General features: G+C 40.2%; 1 protein-coding gene across 1 annotated transcript in view; it reads right to left on the bottom strand.

The window, feature by feature from the left end:
* The window catches only part of LOC121333140 (centrosomal protein of 192 kDa-like), a 71,664-nt gene that overhangs the window by 46,733 nt on the left and 9,649 nt on the right, over positions 1-15,282 (bottom strand). The window contains exons 9-21 of the mRNA XM_041399218.1: positions 14,013-14,199; positions 13,342-13,399; positions 11,123-11,275; positions 10,245-10,629; positions 9,644-9,871; positions 8,729-8,851; positions 6,957-7,111; positions 5,439-5,485; positions 3,965-4,097; positions 2,656-2,804; positions 1,412-1,552; positions 830-1,157; positions 359-499 (exon numbers count right to left, since the gene is read on the bottom strand). Of these exons, the coding sequence (XP_041255152.1) occupies positions 359-499; positions 830-1,157; positions 1,412-1,552; positions 2,656-2,804; positions 3,965-4,097; positions 5,439-5,485; positions 6,957-7,111; positions 8,729-8,851; positions 9,644-9,871; positions 10,245-10,629; positions 11,123-11,275; positions 13,342-13,399; positions 14,013-14,199 (2,228 nt within the window). The remainder of the gene's footprint in view (positions 1-358; positions 500-829; positions 1,158-1,411; positions 1,553-2,655; positions 2,805-3,964; positions 4,098-5,438; positions 5,486-6,956; positions 7,112-8,728; positions 8,852-9,643; positions 9,872-10,244; positions 10,630-11,122; positions 11,276-13,341; positions 13,400-14,012; positions 14,200-15,282) is intronic.

Here is a 15,282-nt window from a genome sequence, read left to right on the forward strand (position 1 = left end):
CTTGTAAGAAAAGAAAACAATCATTAAAGTCCAAAGGTAAAACTCTGAAAGTGAGACGAGTTGCCTTAGCTCACACAACAGGTACCCATGGCAAATGTTAGAATGCTTTTTGTTTTGTTTTAAAACACACTTCATGGGAAGAGTAGGAAACACAGAAAGAAGCTATGCACTATAAATAATGAGACCATATCACTACAGACTACTATCAGCATCAGCTTTCAAATAATTTGTAGTATCTAAAACCTGGAGGCTTTGAAACACCAAATACTGATTTGCTGAAGTGGAAAAAAAGAAAGGAAGACAGTTTACTTAATAGCATTACAGACAACAAGAGTTAACTAAAAAGATGATTACATACAGCCAGTAAGGAACTCCTCATTTCTTTTATCATCTTCAGACATATTTAAATCTTGTTGTTCATCAAATGCAGTATAATATGCAAGATCAGTCACCCATTTGCCCTCCTCATTTTGATAGACGATGCTGTGCGGTAAATCACCTAAAAGATACATCAAATGCTACATTGTGGATTAAAATAAAAAAGGGATATGGCAAAAGTTGCTGCAAGCTCAAGTTGCTGCAACTGCAAGCTTGAACTAATTTCATCAGCAAATAAGTAACAGTTAAGTACAACACACAACAATCAGTGTTTCTGAAAACAATAGCAAGTCAGAATTAATTCATGCTACATTGGTTTTTATTACCAACTCCTACAACTAAATAAAAATGCCTAGCTTACAATTTTATTTCTTTTTCCATGCAACAGAATATGGTCACAATTGCATGGACAGGTTTAAATTAAGGATAGCTTGTATGTAAAGCATCCTACCTTTGTCTGCTGTAACAAGACTTAAGTTCTCACAGCTGTCCCCAGCTGGAGACAGGTAAGTATCAGGAAGACCAACTTTACATTGAGTTGCATCTGCCTGAGGTGCATTTGCACGAAGAACCTCAGGAGTGGTGTCAATTCCTCTTGCTGTGTGTAGCACTTCTGCATCAGAAGAAGCAGCCTGACAGACAGAGGACTCTACTTCTTGCTTTGGAAGGACGTCTGAGACATCAGCTTTATGGCTGTCCACGCACTGGAGATACAAGGAATCTAATCGCAGCTCAGCAGCTGTGTGGGAATCCAGCACATCCCCAGCAGTCACGGAAGTCTTTGAAAACAATAATCATTTGAAAAGTGTCAGAAACACAGTTATTAACTGCATGTATTAAAAGTTCTAGATACAAAACAGTCCAAGCTGACTACGCTTGAAAAACAGGCCTAGAACCAAAGTGGTACTACTAATTTTTTATAAAGGAAGGTTGGGTGGTTAGCAGAAGATCAGCAAGTTTTCAAATACACTGCCATCTTCGACGACAGTCTCACTCTACACGAATAACAGGAATTCAAAAGGCAATTTCATACCGTTTGCTGCACTGCTCTGGGCAGCATTTCTCTTTGCACAGGACATCCAGTTATCCCTTCATTTTGCGAATCTTCATCACTAGCATTTCTAGAGTCTATTCCAGTCACAGCCCCATAACCAGCAGAATTCTGGAAGTTCTCCTTTAAATAAAAAATATCAAATATTTAGGTTCCACTAGAATAGATATACAAAAGAAAAAAATAACACTACAGGGCCTTTTAGAATGTTAAAAAAATCTCTAGTAGAAAACATATTAATGATACTTTGTTCACTCATACGACACTGCCATAGCCAGCACCTCTAGTTAAGCCTCTACCACCAAGAAGTTCCTGGCCACGCCAATCCATAGATGTTCCTGCAAGAGCATACACAGCAAGAAGATGGGAAGATCTCTTCTTATTCCTACTACAACTTCTCATTCCCTTCAACAAGGGTTCTGTGTTACACCCCTTTCCCTCCTACCTGACCCTTTGTTGGATGAGGGCTCCAAATCAGACTCGGAGCCTTTTGTACCTACCCTACTGTCTATCTACAAGGCAGTGAAGCAGGGACAGCTTGCACAGAGAAGCCCTGAGAGCAGAGCTCTGTTATTCTCACTCTTAAAACCATTTATCCCTTCCTTCATGCACTGCTGCAACTAATTGCAGCCTATCAGACTACTTGTACAGGGTTAACATCGCTTCCCAAACAGCTTGGAAACTCTGATGTTAGGTGGAAAATTTCTGAAATTTCAGAAGCCGCAGTTTAATTGTTTAAATCACACTTTTCCACTCTGGTGAAGCATGAGACTGCCAGGATCACACTGATTGTTGCAAAGCCAAGAAAATGGAAAGGCAGTTAATCCCCAGCAACCTGTTTGGAATGGAGCTAACTGTTGCTCAAAGACAAACCACAAACCAGCCTGTTGCTGGCCTGCATTTAACTCCCACATATTTACCAATTATTTAAGAGAATTATTGACTCTCCTGGAAAGACAAGTCTCTGTGTCACTACACACTTTATAAGACCTCAGACATTACTATGCAAGATGAAAAAAAAAAGTGATTAAAACAATTATCTATCAACTCATTGTACGATAAAAAAGAAGTGCCAGCATGTTGCCTTAATACCTATAGAAATAAAAAAATGAAACAAAAAACCTGTTAAAACTAACTCTGTTTAGGAACACTAATAAATATAATCACTGAAAGTTTAACATATTTAAGAGCCATTGGGCATGCTGAGCTTTGAACTTTAAACCTACTTGTAGTAAGACATTTTCAGAAAGCTTCAGTGCTGCACAGCCTTCTGAGAGGTTTTGCAGGTTGGTGTCTCTTCTTATTTCTGGTTGTATCAGCTGATCAAAATACGCTTCTAGTTTGTTATCAAATTCTTCATCATCAATATCATCATCTACAAAAAGAGAAGCAAACATCCTTTTCACTTTTAACACACATTTTATATCACCTGACATACTATCAAAACAATTCCATAATTTACACTGAACACTGAATTGCATGATAAAAATAAAAAAAAGTTAGCTTCACCAGTACTGGAACACTGAATAGGCAAATATTTCCAGCTAACAGCTACCAACCCCTCGAAGGGCAATCTAAAGTAACTTCATCCTCTTGAGTGGGAGAAAAAAACCCAACAGTATTTCTACTCAGCAAACTATTAAATATTATATGCTTAACTCTCAAGTGAATTTATGCAACAAGAAATAAGAACAGAACTTCAAAAGACAGTCATGACACATGTAGATGCCATGGGAGAAACGCAGTAACCCTACTTTACTGCCAGGTACTCCATCACACAACAGTAAACCTATTGATCACTCTGCTTTCCCCACTGGCACATCCAAGAACATGCCCTGGGCATGTCATGGGCAAAGTCAGCTGCATTAATGAAGAAGAGCACGTTTGTGCTTTCCCCATTGGTACATCCAAGAGCATGCCCTGTCATCCTTCATGTCATGGGCAAAGTCAGCTGCATTAATGAAGAAGAGCACGTTTGTCCTTCTGCAGCAGCCACTGAAAGGGCACAAAAAGTTCGAAACTCTTAGTGATACAGAACTCATGCTCTCACTTTTATGCCTGCAGGTAAATTAGACTTAAAATTCGGATGTCACCCCACACATGCAGCACCTAAAGAGAGCTGAACTCAAAGTCAAGTAAAAGTCATTTTTAACTGCATGGGTGTGCTCCTCACCACAGAATTTTATCTCTACTAAACTGAACTGAAAATGTAGGTAGAATTACCACTTTATTAAATCAATGCCAATGTTGCCACTTCATCTTTGATTCACAGTAACTGAGAACAATTGTTTAATTGTTTAGATTAAAATTCCAATTATGATCTTCTCTGACGAATTCCATAGCCACCTACTCCTGTTACAATTTAAAAATACTCAGTTTTCCAAATAACACTTTTCTTCAATATTGTTATACTACTTTTTTATCAAATACAATCTGATATTAAATACTTCAGTAAAACAGAATATTTCTTCTAAAGTATGCAATAACATTGAGTCAGAATTAGACTCAGCTACCAAGAGTTATAAACACACCTACCAGTGGAATCTTCATCTGTGCTTAGAAGAGATAAGAGTTTCTCATTCTCCAAAAAACTTGAAAGGCTGTTGCTAAGATGAACACTTGAGACAGCATCTTCCATCAGCTTTTTAGAAGGTTCAGATGGACCAACCTGTAAAAAGCACCCATAAAGAAATGTTTCTAGAAATTACTAACTATTGTATTAATTCAGTTAATAAAAAATAATTAATGAGACTAATAATATTGCAAAACTCCCCACACACTTTTTTTACTTATCCCAGGAAACACTCTGGTTCCAATGGACTTGGCCTGCTAGCTTCCAGAATGGATGCATGCAAGAAACACAGGAAGCATAAAACGGGAAGAGTAAAAAAGTATCTGAAGGACACCAAACTTAAGAGATCTCAAAATAAAGAATTGAAACATTGCACTAAAGAGTTTAGATTTGAAAAAGCTGTCCTCCATCATTCACTGAGCTGCAATCCCAACCTAAACGTACAAAGACTTCTCTCAATAGCTTCCTATGCTGCTAAAACAGAACCTCTTCAGAAATGGTACACACAGATCCAATCTTTGTCAGAAATTTCTCCAAATGAGTACACTGAATTACTCAAAAAGTAATATTTCAGCTGAATCTAGAACAGCAAATACTCTATCTTTTCTATAGCTAGAACAGCAAATACTCTATCTTTTCTATAGCTGAATGATTTTTAAAAACAGCATGGCATGATGTCTGCTATGGATTTAGTCTCATATTCTTTGTGATGAACATATCATCTTTGACACACAGCAAAAAAAGTCCAAGTTCATAAAGTAAAGAATTTGAAAGGAAAATTAATTATGGTTTTCAGAAGACAGCCTGCAAGCATTCAATTGCAACTCACTGACCACTGTGGCCCCTACAAAAATCAAATGACAGAAAACTACATAAAAATACTAGCTGATACATTAAGGAGTATGTACTGGACAGCATTTGGTTGCAGCCCAATGCGTGTTTTCTGCAAGGAACAGGAGACCTCCCATTCCTGTCTGCATTGGATCTCCATGCCCAAAACTGTTAGCATCTCTAACAGATAAAAACAGGTGAAGCATAACCCTATCTGTCAATACCACCAGCTACTTGCTAGCTCTGGATTGTCTACTTCTATTTCCAAAAGCACTACAAAACATTCCTCACAAGATCCTTCACTTAACTGGGATAAAATGCAAGGTCCTTACAGTGACAAAGAACTACAAGACAGTGGAAGCTAGGAACAAACAACAATTTTTACAACTGAGGAAGATTAGATGGAGTCATGCTCATACAGTACTAATTAAGTGATTTGCAAAATGAAGGCAAAGTGAGTCATGCCAGCACCTTTATAAACACATGGTATAAACAATATAAGACAAACACAGTTTCATTCCTCCCTCCTCCTCTCACAGAATTAAATCTATTAGAAGATGAATATTAGAAAACAATCAATTTCACTGCATTTGGAAAAGCTTTTACCTTGCTGTTTTTAACATCTGGGCGACAACATATTCCAGTTGGCAAATCTGAAACATAAGAAAGAGGTGTAAGCAGTATTTTAGAAGTATAACGTGAGAACATAACAAGTGCTGACTATTCTTTAAGGTTAAACTGAGACCCTGGAAGGTCTTGGCACACACCATAGAAATAACCCAAACATACAAATTACCACAACACTAAACCTTGTATGTTCTTATAACAATGATCTAAAGGATCTTGTTAAAAAGGCAAGAGTTTCATCAGGGCTAGAACTCTAAAAATTATGAAAGGTATTTACTGCCTTAAGGATTTCCACAAGGCAGCACAAGAAAGCAAGGAGTCCCAGTTTGTGCTAGCAGAAGGAGGAACAAGTGTTCTGCTCCACTGTTGCATTTCACCTACTGGACCAATTCTTGTTTTGGATCATTTTAAGCAGCTTCCACTTGTCTGTTATATCCACATATAATCCAGCTGGAAGTCCCACATGCCAGAGAACAGTTTAGACTTGCACGCACAGATTTTAGCAAAAAATTTCTGTAATTCTTCAGTAAGGTGTGAATAAAAGACAATTTCCAAACAACAGTAACTAAATCTGCCTGGCCACTATCATGTCCAAACACTGGGCAGGCTCAGCTTTCCAAAGCATCACCATTTTGTTGCCAGTTACTGCCACTTCCTCAAGACTCCAGCAACAAATGACTGGAGCCAACACTTCCCTGTTGGAAGTGGTTTTTTATAAGGGTCTATTTATATTACAGGTCACAACACTTTCTGATTGAACATGTTATCTGTCAAAATTATTAATACTTCACAAAAACCTACACAAATACTCAAAGCTTGAAAAAGGAAAATGTCTAAAAGTATATATTTACTAAATGCATGTACCAAATTTTAAGGGACAAGTAGAATTTATTCACAGAACTGGCATTAGCAAAAACTCCAGGCAAGCTTAATATCAGTGGCCATGCTACTAAAATTAATTTGGGAATATTCTTCTTCTTCCAGTACTCTACCTAGACTTCAGAAAAAGTATTTTCACAGCAAGTGTTCAAAACTATTTTTTCATGCATAACCTCACTAGAAGGGTATGCTTCCATCACCTACAACAGCAATTAAAGAAATCTATTACAGGCTGGAATAGGGCAAGAGAAGAGATGCTAGTTAAAACATAACCTTGCAGCCTTACTGAAATAGAAGGGGTAGAGAACAAGCTACATACATGCCTCCCATAAAGTTCCTGAACTAAGTCAGATTACTATTGGCATTCTATTTATGGTACTATACAGCAAACACTGTTTTCACCAACTTGCTGTATAGCTTTGTGCTTTGAGGACAACTCCAAGAACATGTCAACCACAAGCTTTCTCTGTTTTCAGTTTGCTCAAATCCAAGAGATTTTTTTTCAAAACCCATTTATAATCTGCCATAAAACACTGAAACGGTCAAAAGAAGACATCTGTACCATAAAAAGCTAATTACAGTGACAATAAGTACACGATTTTTCTCAAAATTTAATACCTTCCAATTGCTCAAGAGGCAAAACTTCACGTAAGGTACTTTGACTGCGATTTGAATGTTCAATGACATTCTGAGGTGGCTCTCCGTATATTGAGTGGGAATCTTTCAAATTAACACAAGGCAGCTGAGGGTCTTCAATTTGTGTAGCAATTTCCCTAGAAAGAGAATTATTTAAATGAAAAATCAGTTAGCTACACAGACCATCATCTCTCATGACAAAGATTTGATAAATTCTCCCATTATTTTGTCTCATACTGTTGTTTCCAATACAGGATAGATTCTACAGACCTCTCATTTTACAATGAAAGAATACATATCAAAATTCAAAGGACTTCAGTTTTACAGTCTAAACTGTGAAACAAATAGTGAAACTTCATGCAAAATATGCCTCTCTACCTATTCGCTCCTCTCTTTCATTTCCATAAAAAGAAGGAAAAGTATAAGGACAGAAGGGTCTACTCCAGCCAAGCTCCATGATCCATTTGAGACCAAGTCAAACCTAGACAAGATTTCACCAAGTTCACAATATCACCACCAAGCCTTTCGTTACACTAAATAAGGGATCAAATTATACAGAACATGAGTTACTGAAATTGCATGTCGTTAAATAACAGCTTTTGTAATTATGCAGGAAAACTATCCTTCACGTCTGGTTTTACACAACATCCACACAAGCTTATAAACTAATCATGCCAGATGTTAAAGTTTCACACTTTTGCTTCAATATTTTAGATAAATAAATGAAACTAACATTTGAAAGTCTAAAACACAACCAGTCCATGTTCTGTGTTTTGTTTTCTTACTTGAGTACAATCAAGACACTGACTCCCTCTCAAATCTTATGTTCTTAGTTTTGATAGGGACACACTGCCTAGGCTCAATTTTATCAGCGAGAAAGGCACACAGTGCAGTTTCTGTCACAACAGGAGCACATCAGGCCTTGGTTAGAATAACCTATATAACAGCTTCCAACACTTCCACCACTCAGCAATGCTTTCTCAAGTGTATCACTAACAATAACTATTTCCTAAGAAATACCAATCACTGAAGCTACAAGAAAAGCAAATTTAATAGAAACTGTTGCTCCTTTCTGTGGGCAAACTGCTTGATACTTACTCAAACATATTTATATCAGTACAAAATGCTATTCACACACACGTGCAGAAGCATCAGCTTAATTCTAAATTATGTAAAGCGAACTAGATAAATACAGGCCAGATTCAGGTAAGTCAATTAAATAATCATGCTTATGGCATTTTCAATTAGTATGACAACAAAACAAAACCTCACAGTCTAGGAAACATCCCTTCTGAAGATTTTGTTCCTGTCACATCAATCAATCAATCAATCAAACAGCAGAATGCTGCTGATGTAGGGCTGCACATCTGAAGATTTTGCTCCTGTCACATCAATCAATCAAACAGCAGAATGCTGCTGATGTAGGGCTGCACAGGCTAAGTGGCATCAATCACTGCGTGGAAGGCCACTGGGTGCTTCCACGTGTTCTAGCACTATCCCCCTCCAGGAAACACTTCAGGAGCTGGTTTTGTAGGAGAAGCTGCCCAGGCTGCCAAACACTGCTGCTGCTAACAGGCCAATGCACAGCTGAGCTCTCCAGTTACTGCAGGCCAGCAGTAAAAGCTGCTGTTTCCAACTCTACAACTCAATTCTGAAAGAGCCCATAATGAGCCATATAGTACATACAGCTCTACATACTGACTTACTGGTATCTGCATTTTAGGACAGAATTAGATTTTAACTACTTCACTTACATGTCATCACGAAAGCAGAGGGCAAATCTTTCCACTGGCTCAGGATGTGACTGACTGCTGTGAGAAGATCCTGATAGAGGTGAATGTTTTCCTTCCAAATAGGATGCACAATCATCAGGAAGCCTGTAAATGTGGGGTGGAAAAACATACATCAGAATCATTTTAATATGCACTGCTCCTGTTTGCCAAAGAACAGGGGGGGAAAACTCATATTTGTGACTACTTATTTCCTGTAAGTTAAGTTATTTCAATACTTTAGCTAATTTGTATTTACAGATAAACACATGTATCCTGAATGCTCCTCTCCAGTCTTCTGCAGCTCTTTAGAGAAAAACCACGTTACAGTTTTTAGTGGCTAGTGTGTCCTTCTGGCACACACACTTCTGGAAGGGCAGGGTATTAAAGTCTCATCTTACTTGTTGTTAAGTAACAGGACAGCAGTTAAGCACAAAGGCTTCAAATTGTAACTCTTTGCTCTACTCCTTGCTGAGTAAGTTTTAATTCTTATACATAACACTAGCTCTTACAGTTTCTAAAAGGAGCTAAATTCAGGTAAATTCAGTGAAAAGTTAACAGAGAACACACATGTAAAAAATACATTATTCCCTACACAACTTCAAACTCGAATCAAGTAAGCTGGAGAGATGAGTTAAAAGAGACTTGATTGTTACAGTCTAAAAATTAAATTACTTTTGAAGGGCAGTTTTTGTGAAATGTTAGTATTGTACTAGTTACAAATTAAGTGCAAATTTTACACTGGTAATACAGACAATCCTGTTTGCTGATTACTGAGATACTGTTTGGTAAATAGTTTTGTCACCGACCAAGTAATCTGTGAAACTAATTTTTGCTCTCCAGAGTTAGATGCTTCAACTGTTTTTTTGTGTTACTGAATGGCACTTACTGAGACCTCACCTCTTGTCACCACCCTCTTGGCTCCTGGCAACAGTGGAGGCCGCCACAGGTAACCCCGGGTTGGAGGAGACGGTGACATTCTCAAAGACGACACTCGCGCTGCTGTTAAAGGAATGGCCCAAGTAGCTCGGGAACGTCTCGTCGGCGATATTCCTGAAGTCTTCCATCATCCCGCACACTGGAGCGGCACTCGGCCCGGCAGCACCATCAGCCCCGGTCGGGCAGCATCTGCAAGCAGGAGCCAAACAGCTTCACACTTACACAAGGCAACCGCACTTCGCTCACACATCGCTGCCAGGATTCCAGCAACCACCCCGCTTTACCACAAACGTGCTCAAGAACCATTCCCAGTCCTCTCCCACCAAGACTTTTGGGGGACCCACTTTCACAGCCCTCTGGGAGCGCCTGAAATGAGCGGCGCTCCTGCCACTCACACAAGCGCCGCTGCGAGACGTGCCAGCCTATATTTAGCCTGTAAAGCCGCCCGGACCGAGGCAGTCCCAGCCTGCCTTCCTCCCTCCGCGGCCCCTCCAGGGAGCACCTGAGGCGACACCAACTCCGTGCGACCGCGGGCCGCGCCGGGAAGGCTCCCGCTGCTCACCGGCCACGCTCCGCCGCGCAGTTCGGCGACGGGGGAGCGGCTGCAAGCCGGCGACCGCCTTTGTGTCCAAACAGGAGGGAGGGAAGGGCTCTGCCCTTCCGGAGGGTGCCAAGCGCAGCAGGAGCGCTGGCGGACAGACGGACCGACCGCCAAAACTCGGGATCCGCCCCGCGCCGCCGCGCAGCGCCCCCCAGCGGCCGGGCGGGCACCGCTCGCTCCCCTGGCGCGCAACGGAAAAGGCCGCGCGACCGGCGCGTGCGCAGCAGCGCCGCGCGCGCGCCTCCCAAACTTTGGCGCTCCCTCCCGCGCGGCCAATGGCAGCGCCCCAAGCGGAGCCGGCCATTGGCGGGCACGGCCCGCGGCGGCAGGCGGGGAGCGAGAAAGTCTGGGCGGGGGAGGCGGGGGCGCTGATTGGGCGATGCGCGCGCGGCACCGCCCAGCCCCGCCCCCGGCGGCCGTTAGGCGGGAACGGGGCCGGGTGTTTCCTGAGGCAACAGGAGCGGGAATGGGCCCGGGGGCCGCGGGCTGTGTGGGGAGGGGCATGATGTCATGGGTCTGGTTTGTCTCAGGTGTTTGCTTTCAGGCCGGCCAGGCTTGGATCCCCGAACCAGTGAGTAGCCTGAGGTCTTCCAGGGAAAGGGCCGCTGAACATCCCGCCCGACGTTGCTGTGTCCCGCCCTACCTAAAAATAAAAAAATAAAAAATAAAATAAATAAATAAATAAATAAATAAAAAGTCCATTAGGATTGAAACATGTGATGTTGTTTATATCCCCGGCTTTGTTTTCTGTCCCGGTTTTGCCATCTGAATCAGTTAGATGAGGCTGAGAATCGTTGTGGGGGAAGGAAGCTCTGGAGATGGTGCAGTGCCACCCGCACGCCAGGGCCGGGCCACCCCGAGCAGGTCGCTGCTCCGGCCGGATTTGAATGTCTCCAGAGAGGCTCCACGACCTCCTGGGCGGCTGTCCCAGTGCTCTGCCACCCTCAGAGTAAAGAAGTTCTTTGTCATGTTGAGGGGGAACTCCTTGTGTTCTAGTTTATGTACAGAAGGTGGAAAAATTTTATTTCCATGCTGAAGCGTACATGTCACAGGTGTTTTCTAAGTCGAGGATGTGAGCAGGTGCCTTCCAAACACACGTGTGTGTGTGTTTGCATGGAAACTTCAACAGATCTACATCAAATTCAGTGCTGTCCAGAATGTTTTCACAAATTCTGCACGGTTTTTTTCCACAAATGTTTTCAGATTTCTACAGTTGTGTTCCTGGTATGGAGAGTGCAAAAATCTATAGGAGGGAAAATCCACATTTGTTGTAATCAGAAATTCATACTGGTTCAAATATGTTCAAAACAAAACCAAACAACAGCAAAAGCAAAACCACCACAGACGCAACACACACACACAAAACCAAAGAAAAACAAAAACCAACAATGCCATCTCATGGCTTCCACAACACCCAAAAACTTCTAATCCTGGAAGCTCAAACTAAAATGTGCTCCAAACACAGAAGAAGAGCTACTGCAGGTAATCTTTCAGGAGAAAAAGGAGCACAGCCTTAAAAACTGCTGCATAAATTTAAAATATTGCATGTACCTGCTGTAATTATCCCTTTCAAAGCCCTTCTATAATCATCCCTCCTAGAGTTCTGCTGCCTGTGTGCAAGGGTCCAGATCCTGCACAGAAGTACAGTTCACAAGCTTGAGTCAGAAGCAGAGTCAATGAGTTTGACGAAGCAGAGGTGGCAAGTCAGGGATGTGGATCCAAGGCTCCTGGTTTGGAGAGGTCAATACAAAACAGCAGGTAGGGAGCAAGGCAGGCATCGGCCACAAATCCAACCTGAGTTCATTTGCTGAGGTTAAAGTACTTGGCCACTGTGTTCTAACAGGACTTGCTTGCACTGGAACTTACAGCATGTTTCCATTAGTAATACGTGTGACTGGAATTAGGATATCTAATAATAACACATGTTCATCACATAGGAAAATAATGTGACCATACTGAACAACTATTAACAATGCACTACTAGAAGCTGCAAGAAAATGTAATTACCCTAACTGGTTAATCTGTGACCTCTTTGAGGTTCAAGACAAATTCTGCAAATGGTTTAACACGTCAAAAATATGTTCTGTTGCTTCCATACCGAGAAACAGTTTGTTCTGTTTTGGAAATATATCCCAGTGTAATAGTGGGGTGGTTTTTTTCAATTATTCGTTCTCCCTTAGAGGAATAGTTACTTTCTGCCCACCATTTAAGCATTAACTTTTAATCATGTAACATTTCTGTTTACCATACAAAGTTGGCATGATTTCATGTTACTTTTTTCTAGTAAAGGTATAAAACTTTTTATTTCCTTCTGTTCACTTCTGTTCCTGTTGGCTGGAAAGTATCAGCAGCCTCCCTCCACATACCTTCAGCAACCACATTCTAATACCAGTGTACCTCATGGGTTTTTAAATTAAAACTTGATTCCTCACAGAGAAATAAAGAAACAAATGTGGTGGATCTGAGCAAATTAAGTTTTTTGAATACAAATAAAGCTCACTTGTCACTTTGGAAAAATACAAGTTGCCCTCTCCCTTACCTCACAGTAGTGGTCCAGTCTGTTAGGAAACAGGGTAAGTCCATTTTGAAGCACATTGAAATATACATTTACACTTTGGGTTTCTGCAGCACAAAGGCCTCCTCTTTCCTTCCTCCCCCCAGGATCTGCCCAAAAACCTCAGCAATCCCATCCTGTGCAGTAATGCTACTCCTGGGCAATACCATGCATTCTTTGTCCAGCATTATCTTCCTGCCTGTCTTGCACCAGCTTGAGTCAGTGCCAACACGCTGATCCACAGCAATGATGCTCCTGTGCTGACACAGCAGAAAAGACATTGGGCATTTTTCAAGCCAGCACTCTTTCTTCAAAATGTCCTAATTTAATTCAATCACTGGAAAATAATTGAAAGGTAATGTGAAACCAAACAGCTCCAGAAGTCTTCACAGACCTCCAGCACAGCCACAGGAAAAGTCAGAGCACACCTTGTAGCACAGACAGGGAATATGCAGCTGCACATCAAGAATGGCGCAAAAGCAGAGCTGGGAATCAAAAAACAACCTTCATCACGTGAATCAAGAGTGGACACGTGAATCAAAAAACAACCTTCATCAGGAACCTATTAAAAAATCATTTCAAGGAAAAACATACAAATACAGACCTTTCAGAACAAGTTTATTAGTCAACCACAATTATAAAACTTAAATATTTATTTAGCAAGATGGAAAAACCTTAAGTAACTAAACACTCCAATTTATTTTGCTGCAGTATACACAGGAATGGTTTTGTTTCTTTAACAAGCTGATCCAACATCATTCTTCACTCAGAAGTGTTTTGAAGGCATGTCTAATTTTGAGAATGTGTTTCACACATAAATGCACTATACAAAAAGAAAAAATTGAAGACCATACTTAAAGGATTCAAAAAGGAGGAAAAAAAAAAACAAACCCCAGGCACATTGAAGCATTGAAGTCATCTACTCCATAAAGAGCTCGTGGCTAATACTGTTTATATATATTCCCGAAATTCAAAGGGCACAAATTAAAATAATGGTCTTTAATACACAAATAACATGTTCTAAATTTTTTTTTGTTTCGCAAAACATGCATGAAGTTCCCACATTCTTAAAAAAGTCTTTTGTACCAGAGAAGGAATACAAAGGCAGCCAGAAATGGAAGCGTTCACAAACACCAGAATAAGGCCCTTCAGAATTTATTTAAAATAACATATTAAACCCCTTCATTCTCAGGTAAAAGATTAAGAGGCCGAGATACACATCGTCTGCGAGGGTGAGGATACTGGAGGTTGGCAGTGTCAGCATCACAAGACTGCTCTATCAGAGGAGGAGGAGGAAGGAGCTGGGCATGACTGGACCATCTTGATCCAGCCCGTGGGGAATCCAGAGGGGGAAAGAAATACCTGAAACAATTAAGAAAGGAACAAAACACCAAAACAAAAAAAAACAAAAAACAAACAAACGAAAAAAAACCAACAAAACAAGAAAAGAAGAGAAAGGTAGTAAATACAAGGAGAACCAAAGGGGAGAAAAGACATGCTGGAAAAAAAAAAGGCTTTAGTATATCCATGCCAAAAACCAATAGAACATAATAGCAGAAATCAAGGCTTGTAATTCAAAACAAGACAAATCTGGCAACTCCTCTTTAAAGCAAAATAATAGTCTTTTCCACTGAAATTCATTGAAAATAATACCACAGTCATAGTCCTAGCATACATTTTTACAAAAGAATGGATTGCTTTGGAAGTCAAAAGGATGGTGTAGTACAGCTATTAACAGGCTTTCATTCTCCCAGAATTCCTGTGATTTGTTAACAGCTTTCAGTAATGCTTTGTTTGTGACACAAAATATACATTAAATATTATTAAAGTACATTTGCTGCATATGCGTCCAATTCAGATTAACTTTACAGCATTTCTAGAATAGATGTAAAAGCACCACTTTTTACATTTAATGATATACATTTACAGAGATTAACTACTTTGAATGAAATACAGTCTTTGTATCTATTTACATACTTCTGCAAAATCCTCAGTGTAAATTCAAGATTCCTGGTGAACGCAAGATTCAGAATTATGCCACTCCGTGTCATTTTGGTACTGGTTTTTTTTATTAGAACTTACCCGTAACATTTGTGCATTTTAGTATAACTATATTATGTTTTCTGTCTTGTTTACAATTCTGTGGACTTACAACAAAGAACAGCTATCAGTTTATTAAGGAAATTATGGGACAATTAACAACAAACTGCATTTTGGTTTATATCTCTGTATGGCTAAAGTGTTTGCATTTTTCAAGGATATTACGTTTAGAGAATTTAAGTACTCCATGTAATTTTAACTATTACCATAGGAATGTACAAATACGTTACAGAAAAAGTACTTCTTTTAGGATGAAGTATGACAGTACTTACAAAGCATTTATTTGAAGTCATACTAAAGAATATAAATGAAGCATTAACAAACCACTAAAAGCCATCATCTGTA

This window comes from Onychostruthus taczanowskii, unplaced genomic scaffold, assembly GCF_017590055.1.
Source record: "Onychostruthus taczanowskii isolate IOZ18803 unplaced genomic scaffold, ASM1759005v1 scaffold16, whole genome shotgun sequence".
Classification (NCBI taxonomy): Eukaryota; Metazoa; Chordata; class Aves; order Passeriformes; family Passeridae; genus Onychostruthus; species Onychostruthus taczanowskii.